General features: G+C 48.1%; 2 protein-coding genes across 2 annotated transcripts; one reads left to right on the top strand and one right to left on the bottom strand.

The window, feature by feature from the left end:
* The first annotated feature begins 12,931 nt into the window (after positions 1-12,931).
* Positions 12,932-16,335, top strand: med31 (mediator complex subunit 31). Its single transcript, XM_069184467.1, has 4 exons — positions 12,932-13,154; positions 13,390-13,464; positions 14,559-14,655; positions 15,698-16,335. Exons 1-4 carry the CDS (start codon positions 13,133-13,135, stop codon positions 15,888-15,890), a joined length of 387 nt encoding a protein of 128 aa, XP_069040568.1. The 5' UTR covers positions 12,932-13,132; the 3' UTR covers positions 15,891-16,335.
* Positions 16,336-16,895: 560 nt separating this feature from the next.
* On the bottom strand, positions 16,896-19,907 carry txndc17 (thioredoxin domain containing 17). Its single transcript, XM_069184466.1, has 4 exons — positions 19,763-19,907; positions 19,012-19,093; positions 18,427-18,502; positions 16,896-17,846 (listed from the first exon to the last, which is right to left on the bottom strand). The coding sequence occupies exons 1-4, from the start codon at positions 19,905-19,907 to the stop codon at positions 17,778-17,780; spliced, it is 372 nt and encodes a 123-aa protein (XP_069040567.1). The 3' UTR covers positions 16,896-17,777.
* Between the last annotated feature and the right edge of the window lie 63 nt (positions 19,908-19,970).

Here is a 19,970-nt window from a genome sequence, read left to right as displayed (position 1 = left end):
TGGAAGGGAGACCACCTGGGAAAAACTAAGGTTGCTGCCGGAAGAGGTGTTCGTGGGGCCAGCATTGGACGCTCACCCTGCGGTCCACGTGGGTCCTAATGCCCCAGTATAGTGACGGGGACACTATACTGTAAACAGGCGCCGTCCTTCGGATGAGATGTAAAACCGAGGTCCTGACTCTCTGTGGTCATTAAAAATCCCAGGGTGTTTCTCGAAAAGAGTAGGGGTGTCCTACGACGTCCTGGCCAAATTTCCCATTGGCCTTTACCAGTCATGGCCTCCTAATAACCCCCATCTCTGAACTGGCTTCATCACTCTGCTCTCCTCCCCACTGAGAGCTGGTGTGTGGGGGGAGAGTACTGGTGCATCATCCAGGTGGGGGTGCACACTGGTGGTGGTGGAGGGGATCCCCATTACCTGTAAAGCGCTTTGAGTGGAGTGTCCAGAAAAGCACTATATAAGTGTAATATTATTATTATTATTATTATTATATTCCAGTTGAGCTGTAAAAGACTGCAGCTGAGCTGAATTCCATTCCTGCAGGCAATGTTGGATTAATTGGTTAATGTTCACATCAGCAAGGACTAAGAGGGAGCCAGGCTGGATCAGTGCTTTATACGCACTGCCGCCTCTCTATGGGCCAGTCCACCGAGCGAGAGCAAGAGATTAAAGTTCAGACAGGATGGCTGAAAAACCAACACATTTACGGACGCATTCTGTGCCCAGAAGCGCTGCTCTTAGCTTAATGGTTAAACACTGTGTGGTCAATCAGCTCCAGTCACAGAAAACCGGGTCTCTTTCCTCTGTGCGTCCCGTTTCACAGTCTCAGCGCTGAAGGGCTCCGTTGAAGGAAAAGAACAGAACAGCTTCGAAAAATAATAACACCTGCAAGAATTAAAACAGCTGAATTCCATGCCGGTCATTTTCCAAATAAGCCATTTCTTTGAAAAATCCACGTGTTTTGTTGCCATTTTAAGGGCAGAAAAGGCTTTGTGAATTTTGCCCATTGTCATCTTAAAATGAACGCAATTTGTCGACCTCGAAATAAGTAAATAAATGAAATAAAGCAGAATGACAGCAGGACTGGTTCTGCATGCCTATATTTAGATCTCAATAGGAGGTTAGCACTGGGGGATGAGATCAGTGCAGATGTTTTGAGTTAATGACACAGTGAGATTTGCTGCTCGGCCAGGGGTTCAAAGCTCTCCATTTAAAGCTCAACAATACCTCTCCACTCGCTTGTATGGGTCATAATTACCTCTTCAACCTTGAGCGGGCCGAAACCACCCATCCGTCTCATCTCCTTTATTTGATGTTGGGATAGCTTAATCACAGCCGTTGTGAAAGACAATATAGCAAACATCTTCGCTTCAATCCACAGATGAAGTACAATGTATAGTTGGCAAGCATTGTCGGGATGAGTGTTCCTCTGTGGCCCATGTTAAATCTGTGTATTCCTTGTGTTTCATAAACAGTGAATGTTTTTCTCTCTACAGGACGTGGTGTTTGTTTTGCGTTACAAGGAAATGTGGCTGTCCTGGATGCAGCTTGCCTGTCACTCAAACACACACTTTTACAGATAAATACAAAGGTTACCAAATTCAAGGAAGATATACACGGATTATACAGTCTAAAATGTCTCAGCCGTGAGGTACAATACAATGTGTGTTATGAGCATCCACAGTTTACTTAAAGCCTTCTCTAGTGTTTTCTATTATAACACCTTCGACTGTTATTAACACAACTGAGGTTTGAGTGAGAAGAAACCTGTGACGAGCACAGCCGGCACCAATTAACTCCTTTTCCCCACAACTGTTTAAACCCCCTGCTCACGATTTCATCCACCTCCTGAGCTCGCCTTGCCCCCCTCTCCTGACACCCTCTCTACCTCGTCTGGATCCCGCTTCGGACTTCTCTGGACCTCTCAGATCTGTTTGCCTGACTACGTTCTCACTACCCGGTTTGGAACCTTGCCTAGAAAAACCGACCACTCCTCTTGGGACCCCTTCTCGAGAGCTGCACACAGTTTGTAAATGACACCCCGCTCACAAAACCGAGCCTGTCTTCAATTCATACCGTTCAGACTCTTCGTTTCTCTGCTTACAGCATCTCAAGGTCAACTGTGCTGTACGTGAGCCGACAATATCAGGTGTCGTAGTAGCTCATCCATCACATTTACCAGTCAGATCTAAATGACTCGTTGTCAGGCGTTCGTCATCCTTAATATCACTCGCTGCTCTCTACACATGCTAACAAAAGCTAAATGGCTACATTCTGAACTACAAAACACAGGTTTGCCAGGAATAACTGTTATCTTGAAATAAAATGCCTAGAATTTCAATAGAAGACCAACAATGAGTTGTGTTCCTGCATAATGAAGGAAAAGCACTGAGAGAAAATCGCAGAACAATACAGACTTTTGCACAACAGTGTATACAGTAGTTACAGTTATCGAATGAACAGTGTGGAGACCTACTCACCTGACACAGTACAGTGCTGGGAAGCATTGCATTGCTGAGACAGAAGCATGGCCAGCTTGCATTAACAGAGCTGCAGGCTTTTCTACAAACATCTGGATGGAGTGACGTTTCTAGTTGACAAAATGCAGAACTTGTTGCATTTCCTCTAACTCATGGTTTTTTATACATAAGACTCTGGCTTGAAAAAATGACTTCACTTTTGCTAACAAAAAAGGTTGTGTATTTGTTTTAAAACGGCTGTTCCATCATGCATTTGACAGAGAAAAGACAGAAAGACATTGATCTGATGATTAAAGATCAGAATGCTGCACGCTGGAACAGACAGCAGAGTCCCAGTTTGAATTTGAAGAATTCAACTCCTTTGTAAAAGTCTGGCTGTGCTGCTGCAAATGGAGACCAATAGCATAATGGTAATGGGGACTCCCCTCCACCACCACCAATCTGGATAATGCAACAGCAACCAAAGTGTGCCAGTACACCCAGCATGCAGAACAGAGTGATGAAGCCAGTTCAGAGATGGGGATTATTAGGAAGCCATGACTTTGTTAAGGTCAGGGGGACTCCTACTCTTTAAAGAAAAGCCCTGGGATTTGTAATGACCACGGAGAGTCATAACCTCGGTTTTACGTCTCATCCGAAGGACGGTTCCTTTTTACAGTACAGTGTCCCCGTCACTATACTGGGGTACGGTAGACCCCGAGGCTGACAAGTCCCCACAGAACCCCACTGTAGGCCCCAAGACTGACAGGATAGGATCCACTGATCACCACTGTAGACCCCATGACTGACAGGATAGAGCCTACTGATCACCACCACACAAAAGGGAAAGAGAAAACTTTCTTCTGCGGTTGTTCTTTGCCTCCTTGGACGCGGAATCTCTTGAGATTGCAGCAATTAAAAAGTTAGACATCTAACGAGCGGTTGGGTCTGTGATCAAACAAGCCAGGGCAGCCCTGATCACTATGATCTTAGATCCTGGAGAGCCGTAATTACAGAGTCCCATCTCCCTGTGCTATGCTTAAAATACCCTGTGATTATCCCATTAAAACAAGTACATGTATAGTACTGCAAATCCTCCATTATTGGCTATATATAAAACGAAAGACGGAGCATAATGTTCTTACTTGGATTGTAAAAATACTGTATAAGAAGGATAATATTAAATTTTCCTTATGTATTTTTAAGGAGCTCATAAAGATTCTTAACCCCTTGATGCCTGGAGCACATTTCTGTTCTGGGATCTGCAAAGTCCTTTTGTTTTCCTCTAATATGAGTTGCAATATTCACCTACATATTTATGTTCCTGTGGGACAATAAACAAGACAGTGTGACTGCGGGTGCCCTTAAACCTGTAGTGCGACGCTGGGGGGTCTACACACACAAACCCTCTGATATTCCTTGTGCCAGCCTGAAGAGAAAAACTGCACTTCTCCCTTGTAACCTACAAGACAAAAGTGACATGCCTGAATGATTACCGCCCAGTAGCATTAACATCTGTGGTGATGAAATGCCTGGAGAAGCTGGTGTTGTCACACATCAACTCCTCCATCACAGAGTCCCTGGACCCCTTGCAGTTCGCCTACCAGAACAAGAGATCAATGGATAATGCTGTCTCCCTGGCTCTGCATACAGCCTTGGAACACCTGGACACTAAGAACTCGTATGTGAGAATGCTGTTTGTGGACTACAGTTCAGCATTCAATTCCATCATACCCAGTCAACTGGTGACAAAGCTCAGGGGATTAGGTCTGTGCAACTCTGTCTGCAACTGGCTGCTGGACTTTCTTATCGAGAGACCACAGGTGGTGCGGATAGGCAATAAAACATCAACACCACTCACCCTGAGCACTGGAACCCCACAAGGCTGCTGTCTGAGTCCAAGGTGCACAGCAAGACACAGCAACAACCGCATCATTAAGTTTGCCGATGACACCACTATAATAGGACTGATCAGTGATGATGACGAGTCCACTTACAGGGATGAAGTTGTACAGCTGCTTAGGTGGTGTCATAGCAATAACCTGGACTTGAACATAAAGAAAACGAAAGAGCTAATAGTGGACTTTCGGAGACACAGGCCATACACTCACAGCCCACTCAGTATTGATGGAACGGAAGTGGAAACCAGCTTAAGGTTTTTGGGAATTCACATCTCTAAAGATCTAACCTGGACTGTGAACACTGACTCTATCATGAAGAAGGCTCAGCAGCGCCTTTATTTCTTGAGGTGCCTCAAGCGATGGGGGATGCCAATACATGTGTTGGTGAACTTTTACCGATGCACCATCGAGAGCGTCCTCACCAACGGGATCACCGTGTGGTACGGCAACACCTCTTCGCGAGAAAGAAAGGCACTGCAAAGAATGGTCAATATGGCCCAGAAGATCATCGGCTGCGGTCTCACCGAGATTAAACAGCTCTATGCGGACCGCTGCCGTGGTAGAATTCAGGCCATCACAGAGGACAGTCACCACCCCGGGCATGAGCTCTTCACCCCACTGCCCTCAGGCAAGAGATATAAGAGCACACGGACACTTACCACTAGATTCTTCAATAGCTTCTATCCACAAGCAGTGAGACTGGCGAACACATTTAGCCATCCCCCTCGGACCACACCTACACCATCACCATCTACCTCTTTATGATTTCTTATCTATTGCACATCTCCAGTCATTGTTTACACGTCTGTATTGTTTACATTCAAACTGTCTACATGTTTACTTGCACATTGTCTATTGTTTGTTCGTATATTGTCTTGATGCACTGTTTGCACTTTGTCTTGTTTTTTACACTTGTTTTACAATCGAGAGACTTTCTGTCAGTAAGAATTCCATTGTACCAGTACCGGTTACATATGGCAATAAAGTTCAAGTTCAAGTTCAAGGACAGCAATCCGCACTCCTGCTCCCACAACTGAGAGCAATGCTCCAGAGAGATAAGACCATACACAATTTCTTGCATCAGGAATTTGTCTTTTTGGACACCCCAACTTGCTGTGCATGAGACACACAGACAGGGAGAGAAGCTGGGGGTCAGAGCGCAGGGTCAGCCATTTATATGGCGCCCCTGGAGCAACTGGGGTGAAGGGCCTTGCTCAGGGGCCCAACGGAGTAGGATTTCCTCTGCCATCCGCAGGATTTGAACCGGCAACCTTCCAGCCACAGGTGCAGATCCTTAGCCACAGTGCCACCACTCCACCCCAAAGATCTGTGTCAGGAGTGGGATGTGTCCATGTGGCTTGACTGTGACTCCACACCTATGAGCAGGGCCGGATCTTGGCGCCTGTAGGCCCTCGGCACTTTCACACCGAAATGTGCAAGAAGAGGGGTGAACGCAAACTGAATGACGTCGACTGACATGATGCACTTGAGACTGTTCTAGTGCTGAACCACCTGACTGATGGCGCGAGTCGAGATAACCATCGCTTCTGATACTCCTAGTTTCTCGAGCAGCCGCTAGACAGCGCGTGATTATTGATCTGGAGCACCGAGAGTTGATCGCAAGCACGTTGTTTCAGCTCGTTTTTCGTTAGTCACTAGTGTTTCCCTCCTTCCTAGGCCCTAGGCACTGTGCCTCTAGAGCCTCATGGGAAATCCGGCACTACCTATGAAGCAGTCTGTCAGAACACTTGCCCTGGTCCTCTCCTTGTTTAGAGACAAGTGTCATGGAAATTAACCGCGGCAGAATTCACTCTCGCTGCCTAGCGTAGATGTAAGCACCGATTTTCTCTCCTGATGGTCTCAGAGCCTGCACACACACCGTCCCAGGCGGCTCGGAGACACAGCTGTACCGTACAGCGGCACGCGCGTGCACAGCAGAGGACGGCTCTTTCCACGCTGTATAATCACTCGCTGGGCGGAGGGACGTGATGCAGGGCAAGACGAAAGAGCAGAGGGGACAGCAGCAGGTCCTGCTGTTGGACAGGGTCGAAGTTTTAGGACATGCTTTCCACAGGCCTGTCGAGGGATAAACAAACGCACCAGCTGTCGAGCACGGGGCTGTTGTCCACCGGCGGCTCTCCTTCACCATCCTTGATCGAGTGAGATCAGCGTGCAAAGAAAGACTCGGGACAGGAGAGTCCTGTTGTCAGTCTGCTTCTGCGTTCAGAGACTGAAGAGGGGAGCTGCTACCCCATTTTTATATTTCGGGGGTTAGAAAGAATCCACACCGAGGAGTGCATTTCAAAAAGTAAAATGTACACAGAGTCTCGCAAAACCTCCAATTTACATCACAGAGTAGATGAAACTTCCAGGCATGCACAGCGCCATGAAATTCAGACCAAGGCAACAAGAACGTCTGCTTCTGGTGATGTGAAGCAGCCCTATTACATTTGAAAGAAACAGGCTTATGAATACATCTCTTTTGATCCAACAGAAATACTGCTCTCGACTTCTAGATGGTTTTGCTGACAAATGCTACTTACTTGTTAACTCTGCGTGCAGATCACGTTGGAAATATCCGCTGCACACCCTGTACTTCTTCTCTCTACATCACAGTGCATTAGTCCTGACAGGGACTAGTGAGCAGGAAGGGCCGCATCACGTCATTATCTGCCTGAACTCTCTCTCTCTCACCCGTGGTGAGACCAGGGCTTTGCGACGACCGGGCGACTTTCACCACGTTCACAATTTTGTGCTCCAGTTCGAAATTTGTAAAATAAATGCTCCGTGCCATCGATGAATTTATTTTCCTTACCGGGGTTTAATGACCTGGTCTGAGAAACGGGGGACAGCAGGGGTTTCTCAAAACATCTGGCCTCTTCTCCGAGAAACCCGCGTTAGAAAGGAGAGACCAGGGACCCGGGCAGGCGGAGGCAGGTGTTAGCTGGGCTCAGGAAGGAGTAGCAGACTGGACGTCCTCCCTCTGCAGAGTCATCACTGAGCACCGGCGGGTGCCGGGCTGGGTCCCAAGGCCTATCCCCCCAAGAACGATGCCGAGGGAACCACAGGGAGGGAGAGAACACCAGCACGAGCCCTAATTACAGCGCGCCGCTTCGCGATGGTGAAGGAAAATGCGTGAAGGAATTAACTTTGGTGTAATTATTGCTAATTACTTCCAACGAGGGAACGCAGCTCCCATGTGGAGTCCCTCTGCATTTCTGGCTGTTGCTCAAGATGAGTACGGCTGCAAATTACTAACCTCTCAAAATAGGGTTCGGAAAGAGCGTAGCTCTGCCAGAAGATCCTGACAGTACAAATTGGCAACAGTGTTCTTCAAATAGACAGAGCACATAGTGTTGTTCATTGTACCTGAGTGGGTGCCTGATGCAATCGTCAAATCGATTTTTTAAGCGACTGCAGCTATTTTCTCAATGAACTGTGCATTGGGGCTTCCTGATGTCAGGCGAGCGAGGCAGCAGAGAGCAGGGGTGACCTGCTAAAAGGGACAGGCACTCAGCATCACAGCAGTTGTGTTGTGTAGCTGTATCCCATCACTGTTAGCCCATGAAACACAGCTGCCTCACACTCAGTGTAAAACAGCTACCAACTGCTTACTGCACAATTGCATCAGGGCCACAGATCTCTGTCCCACTGGCTCTCTTTCTTTTTGCCCGGGCAGGCTGTGATTACTAAGGTGGAGCGTGGCCAACAGCGCTGTGATTAAACAGGGCGAGAGCAGCGTGCGCCAGGGACCGCAGAGCAGCCACTGCGAGTGAGAGAGAGGGGACGAGGAAGGGACAGGGACAGAGGGAGAGAAGGAAAGCACGGGGGCACTGAGGAGGGGTACACTGCCCCATCACTCACGGGCCGTGGTGTTTGAACAGTCCATCTCTGTCCCCTGACTGCTGAATGGGTCTGATCGTTGGCAGTGCTGGCCTCATTGAACTCTTTTCCCAGATTGTTAGATGCTAGAGGCATGGAAGGCTTGGAGCTGTGCACCACTGGCAAAAGGTCTCTCAGAGCGTCTCCACCTGAAGAGAGGGTGTTCCCAGGGAGCTTACAGGACCGATTAAACATAACTGAAAATAGTCACAAAGCAAAGGAGCCATTCAACCCTGCCCATTTGGTTGTTAGTAGCTAATTGATCTGAGCATCTCATTCAGGCATTTCTTTAAAAAAAACCCACAGGATATCAAATTCAGCATCATGGCTGAGGAGCTCGTTCCACACCCCTACCACCCTTTGTGTAAAGCGATGCCTCCCGTGCTCAGTTTTGAATGCGCCGTTTCCACTGCATGTGTCCCCTGGGTTGTGTTGCGCTGTTCTGGCTCAAGAAACGCAGACGGAGACAGACGGAGAAAGGAAAAGGAATGCCGTGTGAAGTCTGCCCCCCCCCCGTGCACGCCCAGGAAGAGCGGGTTCTGAGCTGGCGGGGGAGCGGGCAGCAGGGCAGCGGTCCGTTCGTCTCTCCTCACCTCATTAAAACCAGAAATGAGGCCCGTCTGACGATGACCCCCCACCACCCCAAGAGCAGTTGCAAATAAATGACAAAAGAACTTTGTATGAGAAAAACAACCCCGGGCAGAGCTGACAGGAGAGACTCTGAGGAAGAGGCGGGGGGTCTGTCCTTGCACAGGCGGAACGGGCCCAGGACAGAGCGCTCAGTGGCTCTCTCCCTGCGGATGCAGCCAACTGAATACATGGGTCCACGTGTAAGATGCTTTGGATAAAGGCATCAGCGAAAGAAATGAATAACGGTACGAAAAAAATGCAAATATGAATAATACAAGCATTCTCCCGTCACATCTTGTTCCCATCCGGTTTTAGAGTTCTTGGGTGCTCAATCACACAGCTGTCCCTCTGTCCCATCTCCAGCCCCCCAGTCCGGAGGGCTGCGGCGGGGGAGGTGGCGGCAGGTATCAGCCTGTTCGCTCCTACAGCAGCACTTTCTCTCCTGCACGTCAGACCCACACACACACCTCCTGTTGATTTCAGCACTTTGCGGGGAAAATTACAGAGGTGGAAACGCGGAGAGACCGTTCCGGGCCGCGTCTTTCCCAGAGACACCGAACCCTTCCCAGGCACAGGGATCCCCACGAGAATGAACCCCGTCTGTTCTCGAGCCGTCAGCAGATCCCCGACCAGACAGAGCAGGTGGGATCTCCCATTTTTTACATTTACAGTCACCCCCCAGCGATACAGTTCACAATACTGGAGCCACAGGGAGGGGAAATAGGGGAGGGGAGAGAGAGAGGGAATATATCGGAAATTCCTTTTGAAGCAAAACAAAGGCGAGGGTGTAATTAGCGTGTGGTTTTTGCACCCAATTAAACAACCGTGCTGCATACTCCTCGTGCGTCGTCTTCACTAGCCCGCGCACAGCAGACATGTTGTCATGCAATCACCCGAGTGGCGTGTGGACAGTGGCACCTACGGCACCTTCTCCGCGGCGAACCCATTGGCTTCGGGGCTGAACTACAAGGCCCCCCAGCACAGCGCATCATTAGTCACACAGCACCTCCAATCCGCCCCGACAAACAATTTTACTGCAGTAAAGCTCTTTAATTACATAATTGAAAATCGACAGGATCTATATACCATTTAAGAAGCTGGCTGGATCACCTGGGGGAGACACGGATTAGATAACTTCACATTAAAGGGCTGACTCCTCATATTAAACAATGATAGAAGGCTATGACGTATTGCAGTAGACGGTCTGTGGGATAGTTTTATATCCTGGAAGACTTCCTAATTCTCGCCCCACTCAATCCAGCCTTCGCGCGAGTGCAGTGCTCCCCCTGGCGGACAGCACGGATAAACACGTTCAAATTAGGGTTGAGTTCAAACTTCCCCTAATTGCGGTTTCTTTAGCCCAGAAAAAAAGATTACTGGCGGGGGTGGCCTATTCTACCCATCTAATTTTGTCTAAAGTACTTTTGAACAATGATAATATCGCTTGGAATGAAAAGGCGACGCAGACAAGCCGGAGTCTAGTACCCAGACGACCCGACAGGTTGGTTTGAACGGTCATTTTCTCTTGTTCAGAATTTAATTGCAGTTAAAATCAAGTTTCCCATATACAAAAAACACCATCCTCTTCTTAAATAAAGCATCAGAAATCACATCGAAACTTGCAAAGAAATGTAAAACATATTACATAGATATTGTTTTTTGCTTTTATGTTGGTTTTCTACTGATTTGGTAGTCACATGTTTGAGATTATTGACAAAAACAGGGTCCGCTGTTACTACCGCTGAAGACGGTCAGAATTTTCGCAGGAGGCGAAATCTGTTGTGATTCAGATCAATCTCTTGCCGTAAGGGAAACTTGCGTCACACGGGCGCAGCCATGACAGGCTTGTCATTACGGCACAACTCCAGGGCGCGTTTCTTGTTCTCTACCCGAATTCCTGCAGCGTCGCTCCGTATTGGCGTGAGGGAGGAGAAATGGGTGGGGTTTAGTCAGACGGTCGTCTGTGATTGGATACAGCCCGAGGATGGACAGGTGACGGAGAGCGAGGCTGGTGTCCTGATAAGGAATCTGTGCCAAACTTCCTCAATCCTCCCGAACATCCTTCTGGAATGAAAATATAAACCGGAAATTAGACTGGACAACTCCTGACGCATATTGCCTTACAAACAAGGTTTAAAAAATTACATTTAATCTTGTTCATAGGCTTTATCTTGTAACACTTTCTAAGGTCATACATGATCAAGATAATTTATGACGTGTGTTCGGTTGGAAAAGGCTGGAAAAGACATTCTGACACATTTATTTGTCATCCGCATATATACAAAGGTGTTTTGGATATACTTGCAAAACTTCATCTTTAAGAATTTCACCGTGAATGTTTAATTTAAGGAGTTTGGTATTATGGCATGATTTGCCAGATGTACTCTGGAAAAAGGAACATTTTCTTATAAATAATCTGTTAGTTATACTGGGTAGATACGCAAAACACAATAGTCCAGTTCTGTTCCCTACTTTAATGATTCTAAGATTGAACTGCAACATTACTTAAAATCCATTAGCAACCTTACAAATAACAAGGCAAAAAACGCCGATTCGATTATGTAAAGTTTTAATTTATTGTGTTCAGTTTTGTAATTACCTACGGATCGCAGTGTTTTTTTGTGTGTGTGTTTTGTTTTGTTCAGTTGTCTCTTTGTATTATTTTATGATCAATAAAAGTTTGGAAATAAAAGAGACCAACTCTCAGGAAGACTGGAAGTATCGTTAAGGATACTCCCCCACTTTCCTCTGGTAAGGGTTATAAAGCATGAATGCACTAACTTCCAGACCCAGAGACAGTTTCTTCCCGTAAACTATGAGATTACTAAACTCTGCCCCTACCACTGACTCACACTGGTGTGTGTTTTCACACTGCGTGTACTGACTAGTATTTACCTTGTGTGTTATTTAACCTTGTGGCTGGTGCTTCTACTGTTATGTGTATCTTTCGGCGTTTCCTTAATGTCTCTGCATTGGAGCATACATGCAAACATTGCACTCGTGCAGATGACCAAATAAACTGAACGGAACTGATCCACGCCACCTGTTGTGAGTGCGGACGAACTACCCCTGACGATGTTTTTGTCTTGAATTGTTATATGTACGCTTGCTTTTATTGTAATTTTTCTTATTGTTTATGCATGAATAAATAAAAAACTGCCGAACTCCACTCACTATACTGAGCTATCACACACGTAGAGCTGCAACTGGGTAACATAACAACTGTACGACATCAAATGGTGATTTTCTTATGTACAAAAATCCCAACAAAGGCAAAATCAAGTATTAATGGATAACGTGCTCAGTTTTAGGTGGCTTTTTAGTGATTAACCTATAAATGATTGTGATTTGTGCAATTTGTGTTATAAAGCTGGATTCTTCAGTCTGCATGAACGTGCACTGCGTGTGCAGAGTGCATCTTGTACTGTACAGCTTAGAAGTGCATTCTAAACCCGAGAGCAGGAGGCCCTCCTTTGCACAAAAAGGTGTTGGAGTCGGGAACAAGCTACACAACCACGGAGTTGAAGACGATACGGTTTTGTTTTTTCGAGAAACACCTGGATGAGATGAGATCCTTAGATCGATTTACAACTAACAGTAGATAGGACGAACGGTCTCCTCTTTAATACTCTTGTGCATTGCCGGCGCAGACTATTGCTTACGAATGTTACAATTTATTTTTAATTTCAAATATCAAATAAATTGTAACAAAAGAACACCGAACAGCTGGATGTGCCTGTTGATTTCTACATCTTAAAGATTCATTTTATTTGTATCTTAAAGCACAGCAAGAGAGTGCAGTGATCTCGGAGTCTGATGGAACTGAATTCTCCCACCCAGGTTCAGATATAGAGGTTGTGCTGGACACACCCACTCTCCAGCAAAACAAACCACTCAGTGTTAAAGGAACTCCAAAGCCACGCTGCTTCCCAAGTTCTGCTAATTGGGAGACGGGTCCTACGAAATCACACCCAAGATTGTCTATGCAACTGAGGGGAAAGGAATGGGGCGTGTTGCTACAGGAACTGGGGTAGGAAAAACACACTGCCGGGAGGGCGTCGCGTTGTTAGACGTCATACACGAGTTCCGGCCAAGATGGCGGATGTGCTGTGTTACGCTAAACGAAGTAGTTCATTTGAGTATTAAAACTATTCCCTCTCGACTACAAAGATTTGTTTTACAGGTTACACTGCTAAAGGCTGGGTTTGTATCTCTGAGGAGTAGCGCTTTCTCATTGAACACGAGAGTCCGCTGACTGCTATGGCGACGGCGATGGAGACAGGTTCGTACGGGTCTGTTTACTTGCGCCAGCTGAAAGTAGTGCGGTCGGGGGTATTGATTTATCTGTTGTTGTGAAAGTGGAGTGCACATCTCGTCTTTATTTGTATGCAATTTATGTCTGATATACTAAAAGGGCGTACGTCAGCGCGTTGAGGTGGATGGGGAGTGCTTCAGTATTGAATCCGTGGTTCCTGTCCCTTGGCGTGTTTGTAATGCTGTCTCTTCTTCGCCGACAGAGGAGCAGGCGAGAAACCGATTCCAGTCGGAGCTGGAGTTCGTGCAGTGTCTCGCTAACCCCAACTACCTGAACTGTGAGTCGCTCTTTCACCCTCTTAATAATAATAATAATTCCTTACGCTTATATAGCACTTTTCTGGACACTCCACTCAAACCAATTACAGGCAATGGGGATCCCCTCCACCACCACCAGCGTGCAGCCCCACCTGGATGGTGCACCAGTCCTCTCCCCACACACCAGCTCTCAGTGGGGAGGAGAGCAGAGTGATGAAGCCAGTTCAGAGATGGGGGTTATTTGGAGGCCATGACTAGTAAAGACCAGGCTGAAATTTGACCAGGACACCCCTACACATTTTAGATAGATACTTTATTGTACTCTATCTGTCAGCAGCCATATCACCCTGCAACTCACAACTGGCAGCCCACTGAAGCTAAGCAAGTGTGAGGCTGGGAATTTCTGGGAAATTGCAGAAATTTTAAAGAAAAGATTTTAAATTTTTAAAGAAAAGGGATTTCTGGGATTTTTAATGACCACAGGGAGTCAGGACCTTGGTTTTACGTCTCATCCGAAGGACGGCGCCTGTTTACAGTATAGTGTCCCTGTCGCTATACTGGGGCATTAGGACTCACACAGACCGCAGGGTGAGCGCCCCCTGCTGGCCCCACGAACACCTCGTCCAGCAGCAACCTTAGTTTTTCCCAGGAGGTCTCCCATCCAGGTACTGGCCAGGCTCACACCTGCTGAGCTCCAGTGGGGTGACAGCTGGGAGCTTCAGGGTTATTTGGCTTAAATATCATCTTAAACCTGGACTGAGCCCTGGGGGTCTGAAAAATAAACCACGGCAGCTTCTGCTCTTCTGCCTGTCTCTCATTTGCTGCAATGGAGTAACTGTTTTTAATTAGTGCTCAATTTAAACTTGCGGTACGTTATTAATTAAAATATGACCACGGACCTGGGTTCCGAGATGGAGGTCTGGGTTCTGTTCCACCCGAGCTCTCGGCTGCACAGCGGGTCTGATTCACCTCTCAACATTAACGCTTGTCTCTAGCCCAAGAGGGGTTTTATAGATAACTTTTCCTTTAGTGCATTTGAGTCATTGACAGTAAAAGAAAATAGGAACCGCGCGAGAAGGCAGTGTGATCTGACGGCTCTGTCTTGTGGTCCCAGTCCTGGCTCAGAGAGGCTACCTGCGAGAGAAGCCCTTTGTGAACTACCTGAAGTACCTGCTGTACTGGAAGGACCCGGAATACGCCAAGTACCTGAAGTGAGTGTCTGTGTCTGGCTGTGTTCAGAGGCTGTTTGGTCTCTCAACTCTATTACAAAGGAACAAGTAATAGGTTTATTCCATGCTGAAAAGGGAAGAAAGAAAACACAACGTTTCGGCTGTGGAGCCTTCTTGGCTGACACCCGAAGAAGGCTCCACAGCCGAAACGTTGTGTTTTCTTTCTTCTCAATTCAGCATGGAATAAACCTATTACTTGTTCCTTGGCAGCCTACGCATGCTGGGACCGCAGTCTCTGCATGACCAGGCTGTCTGTATTCTGTACTTGTCAGTCTGTGCCCCTCCCTCTCAGATCGGTTGATCAGATTATCCTCAGTGTAGTTACAGATCTGGCTCAGAATCTGCCCCTTAGTAAGGCAGAGTTAACACTTTAAAGTATTCTAACAGCCTGGAAGACATGAGAAATTCCAGTGCAATACTGTGGGAAGAGCAGTGGGATATTGTAGATCCTTCCTTCAGAGTTCTGGTGTTACCCACAGGTATAAACCCCAGGCCCTTCCTGTAGTCTTCGGTTAGAGTTCATTGTGTTTTCATTTTGAGGAGATCATTATTAAGTATGGGCTTGTGAAAGCAAAAGTATGGCTAGATTCTAAGTCTGTAAGTTATGGCTTTAAAATATTGTGATCTGATTGTTAAACCACTGTCTTGTGAACATGTTTAATTCTTAAGGAATAATGACATTCAAACCGAAAATACATTCTGCATGGGGATGTGAAAAAGTCAGGCACAAAGAGAGGCGCAGTCTGGCGGGCCGAGGCCCAGCCCCCTGCCTGTGGGTGATGGAAGTCAGGGGGGAAACGAACCGAAGGGCAGCTGCAGAGGTGGAGATGGGGTGGAGGAGGGATGCTAAAAGAGAAGCAGGGAAGTAATGGGCTTGCTGGGGTTTTCGGGACACAAGGAATACAAGTTAGGGCAGCAGAGATGAAGGGGGATCTGAGGGCTGTCCCTCCTCCTGAACGCTCGTTAAAAGCTGCCTTAGTGCCCCTGTGTGTGACCGTGCCCCTGTCTCCCGCTCCCTGCCCAGGTACCCCCAGAGCCTGCACATGCTGGAGCTGCTGCAGTACGAGCACTTCCGCAAGGAGCTGGTGAACGCTCAGTGCGCCAAGTTCATCGACGAGCAGCAGCTCCTGCACTGGCAGCACTACTCCCGCAAGCGCACGCGGCTGCAGCAGGCCCTGGCGGAGCAGCAGCAGCACGGCCACGCCGCGGCCAAGTGAGGCCCGCGGGCGGGGGGGGGGCCCTTGAACTGAGGAGACTCCGGGCGTCGGCCCCTGCAATGAGGGCGGAGGCTGGTGGCTGTGGCAGAGCTCTGCACTGCAGCCTTGAACGCCAGCCCTGCCAGCGTCCTGTCCATCACACGGCGGCCTGGCACTCTCCTCCCGATCGGCACTGTTCCTGCAGCGTTTCACCGGGCGTAACAAAGATCCGACACCGTTAACACCGTTATTCTCTAACGAGCAACACGGGCTCCGATCATGCATCTCTTCGTTTAGACTTGTTTCTTTATTTGGCCTGTATTCAAGGTTTGCCTCCAGCAGTCACTGACTGGAAACTCAAGGTCCTTTGTGTCATTTATTTTGTATTCTGAATTCAGTGGGGTTAACTCAGTCCACTGCGATATTATTTGTGATACCGATTTTGTAGTAAAGACATTTTTCCATATGCTTGCTTTATGGGTTTTATTTTATAATGATCTTTCCTGCACAGGTGTTGCTGTAAGGTGAGGTGCTTGATGGGCTCACTGTGGTTTGAATTTGTGTGTGCCTGTCCTTTGTGTTTCCCAGGGTACGTCTCCCGGCCGTTTAATTAATAAAGTTTAAAATTCCATATGAGTCAAACAAATGAAAAATCAAAATGAGTGCAGTTACCTACGGTCACATAGATGTTTTTCTTGTAAGTAGCAATATACTTTTTTTGACCACTTCTAGATTTAGTATTTTTTTCCCAATAATAGTAATTAAATCCAGACTTGAACTTATTAATGTTTGAAAGAATTTCACCCAGTCCTATCGGTTTAATACGCTTGATCTCGTGTTACTGTATGGTATTGAAAGTAGCTTAAATGTGACCTCCACAAAGAATTGAGCTCACTGGAGCTCTCCCATGTGAACAGAAGGGGACAGAGTCCCTTAACCACAAGCAATGAAACAAGAAAAGTCCAGTGGGAAGCCCTCCTCCATTTTAGTGCACCCAGTTAAAATGATGAAAAGACTAAAGCATCATTCACTGACCAAAAATGCTATTTTATTTGGATTTTTAATGCTTTTGCAGAAGTACCAGTTGGGCAGGCCACTATGCACATTCATTTCTTATGTTGAAGTTTCTTTTGATACAAGGCAGGTGTCTGGTCACCCTGAATTACCTGACCCCTACGCCAGGAGGGGCAGTACTCAGCCCGGCACAGGGGGTCCGAAGAGCTGCTACCAGAGCCCTGTGGAGGATTACGAGTGAATTGTGAAAGAGAGGCTAGGAATAGTGAAATCTTTGTTCCAAGAGCAGGTCAACGTCCAAATGACAACAGCACTCCCTTAACATTGTTTTAATAATGAATTAACCCAGTAGAAGAAACCAATTGTTCAGTACTCTGAACGTATAAGATCATAGGTGGCCAACCCTGCTCCCAGAGAGCCATGGTCCAGCAGGCCTTAAAGGTCACCCTGAAATCTGTAGATGGTTTAATCAATTTAGTCAGTTAATTGGTTCCCTTAAGTTAGGAATGCCCAGTGCCTCTTGCTAATTGCAATGTATTGGCATTTTCAAATGAGATCTGAACCAATAAACTGCTGAAGTGGTCCAGATTAATTCTTCCAAGTGTTTTTTAAGGGGGACCCATGAAACGTGCTGGACTCGTTCGTCTCCGGGAGCAGGGCCAGTCACCCCTGTGTTGGATCATCCTTGGTCACCTGGGGCTTCTCTTCTGCTGTGGTGGCACTGATCACCTACACAAAACAAACAGCAGGGGAGCAGGGGGAAGGAGCAGAGAGCCTTTGCAGGAGGCCCTCCGGATGGGGGCTGGATCTCTGTACAGCTGGGCAGTGGGGGGGGATCACCGTCTCGTTTAAGGCGCCATGGACACAGGGACAGCTGGGTGGCCAGAGTGGGATCTAATCCTCTGTAAACATCATGCGCACCAGGTCGGCCTTGAAGCACTCCTCCTCCACCAGCTTCTGAGGCTGCAAAACAGGCAGAGAGAGACCTTGCCAGCCCAGGACCTCAGAACCACACCAGCGCTGGCTGACAGCAGGGCTCATCGGTCCTGGTGGCCCACAGCATGATAAGATAAGTTCACTTTATTGGCCATATACAATCGCTTGTATTAGGACTTAATCTTTTCGAGGACCCCAGCTTGCTCTCCATGAGACACAGTCAGGGAGAGAAGCTTGGGGTCAGAGCACAGGGTCAGCCATTTATACGGTGCCCCTGGAGCAGCTGGGGTGAAGGGCCTTGCTCAGGGGCCCAACGGAGTAGGATTCCTCTGCTGGCCGCGGGATTTGAACCGGCAACCTTCCAGCCACAGGCTGCTTCATAACTGCTGGTTTGAAACTTGTCCTTGTCCTCCGAAGTTTGGAATTTGATGTGACCTGTGCAACGCAACACCCTATTGGCAGCGGCCCTCAGGTTCAAGAGCTGGGAACAGTTACGGTTCAGACGAATCCTGGTTTATCTGTGTAACGAGAGCTGGGCTGGAAGGAGACCCGGCGGGCGGGTGGGCCTCCGGGACAGAGCGTGTGCGTGTGCGTGGGGGGGGCTCACCGTGCCGTATCTCAGCAGTGTGGGCACGCCGCTCAGCTTCAGCACCTTCCTGAACTCGTTGTTGGGGTCCTTCCAGCTTCCAGGGAGCGAGAAGAAAAAAAAAAGGCAAGATGCAGTTCAATCACTGGAAAGGAGGGGGAATTGGCATTTGTAGAGTTCTAGAGCACAGCGCCCCCTACTGGAACGAGCACAATGGCACAGGCTGGAGCTCTCCAGTGTGTGCTTGCTGCTGTGCCGGCGTTCCACCTCCGAGCAAAGACTTCTTGGGCTGACACAGCAGGGCTGGGTACCACCTCAGCTGCACAGGTTCAACATTCCCCTTTCCAAGACTGGTGGTTGCACTTTACGTAAGCAGACACCTCACAGTGCGTGGGGAACACACCCTGTATTGTTTTTATCCCAGTGTAGTTCCAACAGTTGTCTGGAAGGCTTGTGCAAGACTGGTGTGTTTTACCAGTAACTTACAGGGCGGACTCGACCCTCACCGATGCAAGAATGCGTTTTGCGTCTCTAGAAACGCACGGTGCTCGCCCACAGCCAGAGCCCCGAGTTTAACGATGGCAAAAGCGGATCTTAAACACTTACTAGGGCCTGTCTCCGACTTGGCAGTAGATGAACACGGAGCCCGCAGGCAGGTGTCGCAGCTCCGCCCGCACGACCGGCTCCGCTGCAGGAAACGACACCGTTAGAGCTTGGGTACTGTGGTCAGCTGCAGAAATCGGGGGTCTCACTGTAATACCCCCCTCTCACACACCTGCGCCGACAGTCCGTGATGTTGCTGGAGTTACACCTTACATAACGCCTCACTGTACTCTGAATCAAAGTTCACTGGCGCGTACCAGCCAGCCCGACTGACAGAGCCGACCAGTCTGACTCAGTTTCAGTCTCTCACTGGACATTAAAACAAGTCAAAATCGCCAAGTCACTACAGAATGAGCTCACCTTTTTTCCCCCAGCAGCACCTAAAGCTCAAATGCAGTACTACCGCATGTGACTGTACTAGACCACACAACGGCTGCGGGCGGCACCTGATTCATTTCTGGGGTTTGTTTTCTTCTAGGTGGGAGTGAAAGGCATTGTACACTTATCTAGACAGCGCTCAGTTTGCGAACTGCTCTTTTTCTTTCCCCGAGTGCCGTTTAACAACACGACTGCGTAAAACAGAAAAGGCGAAAGGCGCTTAAAGAAATCGCCCATCTTTCACGGGTCCACGTCGCCACATCCAGAACCGAGTCGGTCCTGCTTGCACCCACCCACATCACCATCCTCCTGCTGCATTATCGTTACTACTAGTAATAGTACCCCCAGGGCGCTGCTGTGCACACTGCCGCATTACCTTTCACGCAGTCTGGGCACCAGCTCACTCCCTTGTCGTCTTTGTCGCCCGAGAAGTAGGCGAACACGTCTTTGCCCGTCCGCGCCGACACCGCCCGGGTGAACTCGGCAAAACCGCGGACGTGTACTTCCTCGTATTGGGTCATATTCAAGTCCTCGAGGATTTAATAACCCGATCTGAACTGCTCTTTCCTTCCTGGAAATGTTAC

Source organism: Lepisosteus oculatus, chromosome 26 (genome assembly GCF_040954835.1).
Source record: "Lepisosteus oculatus isolate fLepOcu1 chromosome 26, fLepOcu1.hap2, whole genome shotgun sequence".
Classification (NCBI taxonomy): domain Eukaryota; kingdom Metazoa; phylum Chordata; class Actinopteri; order Semionotiformes; family Lepisosteidae; genus Lepisosteus; species Lepisosteus oculatus.
This window is presented reverse-complemented; position numbering and strand designations above follow the sequence as displayed.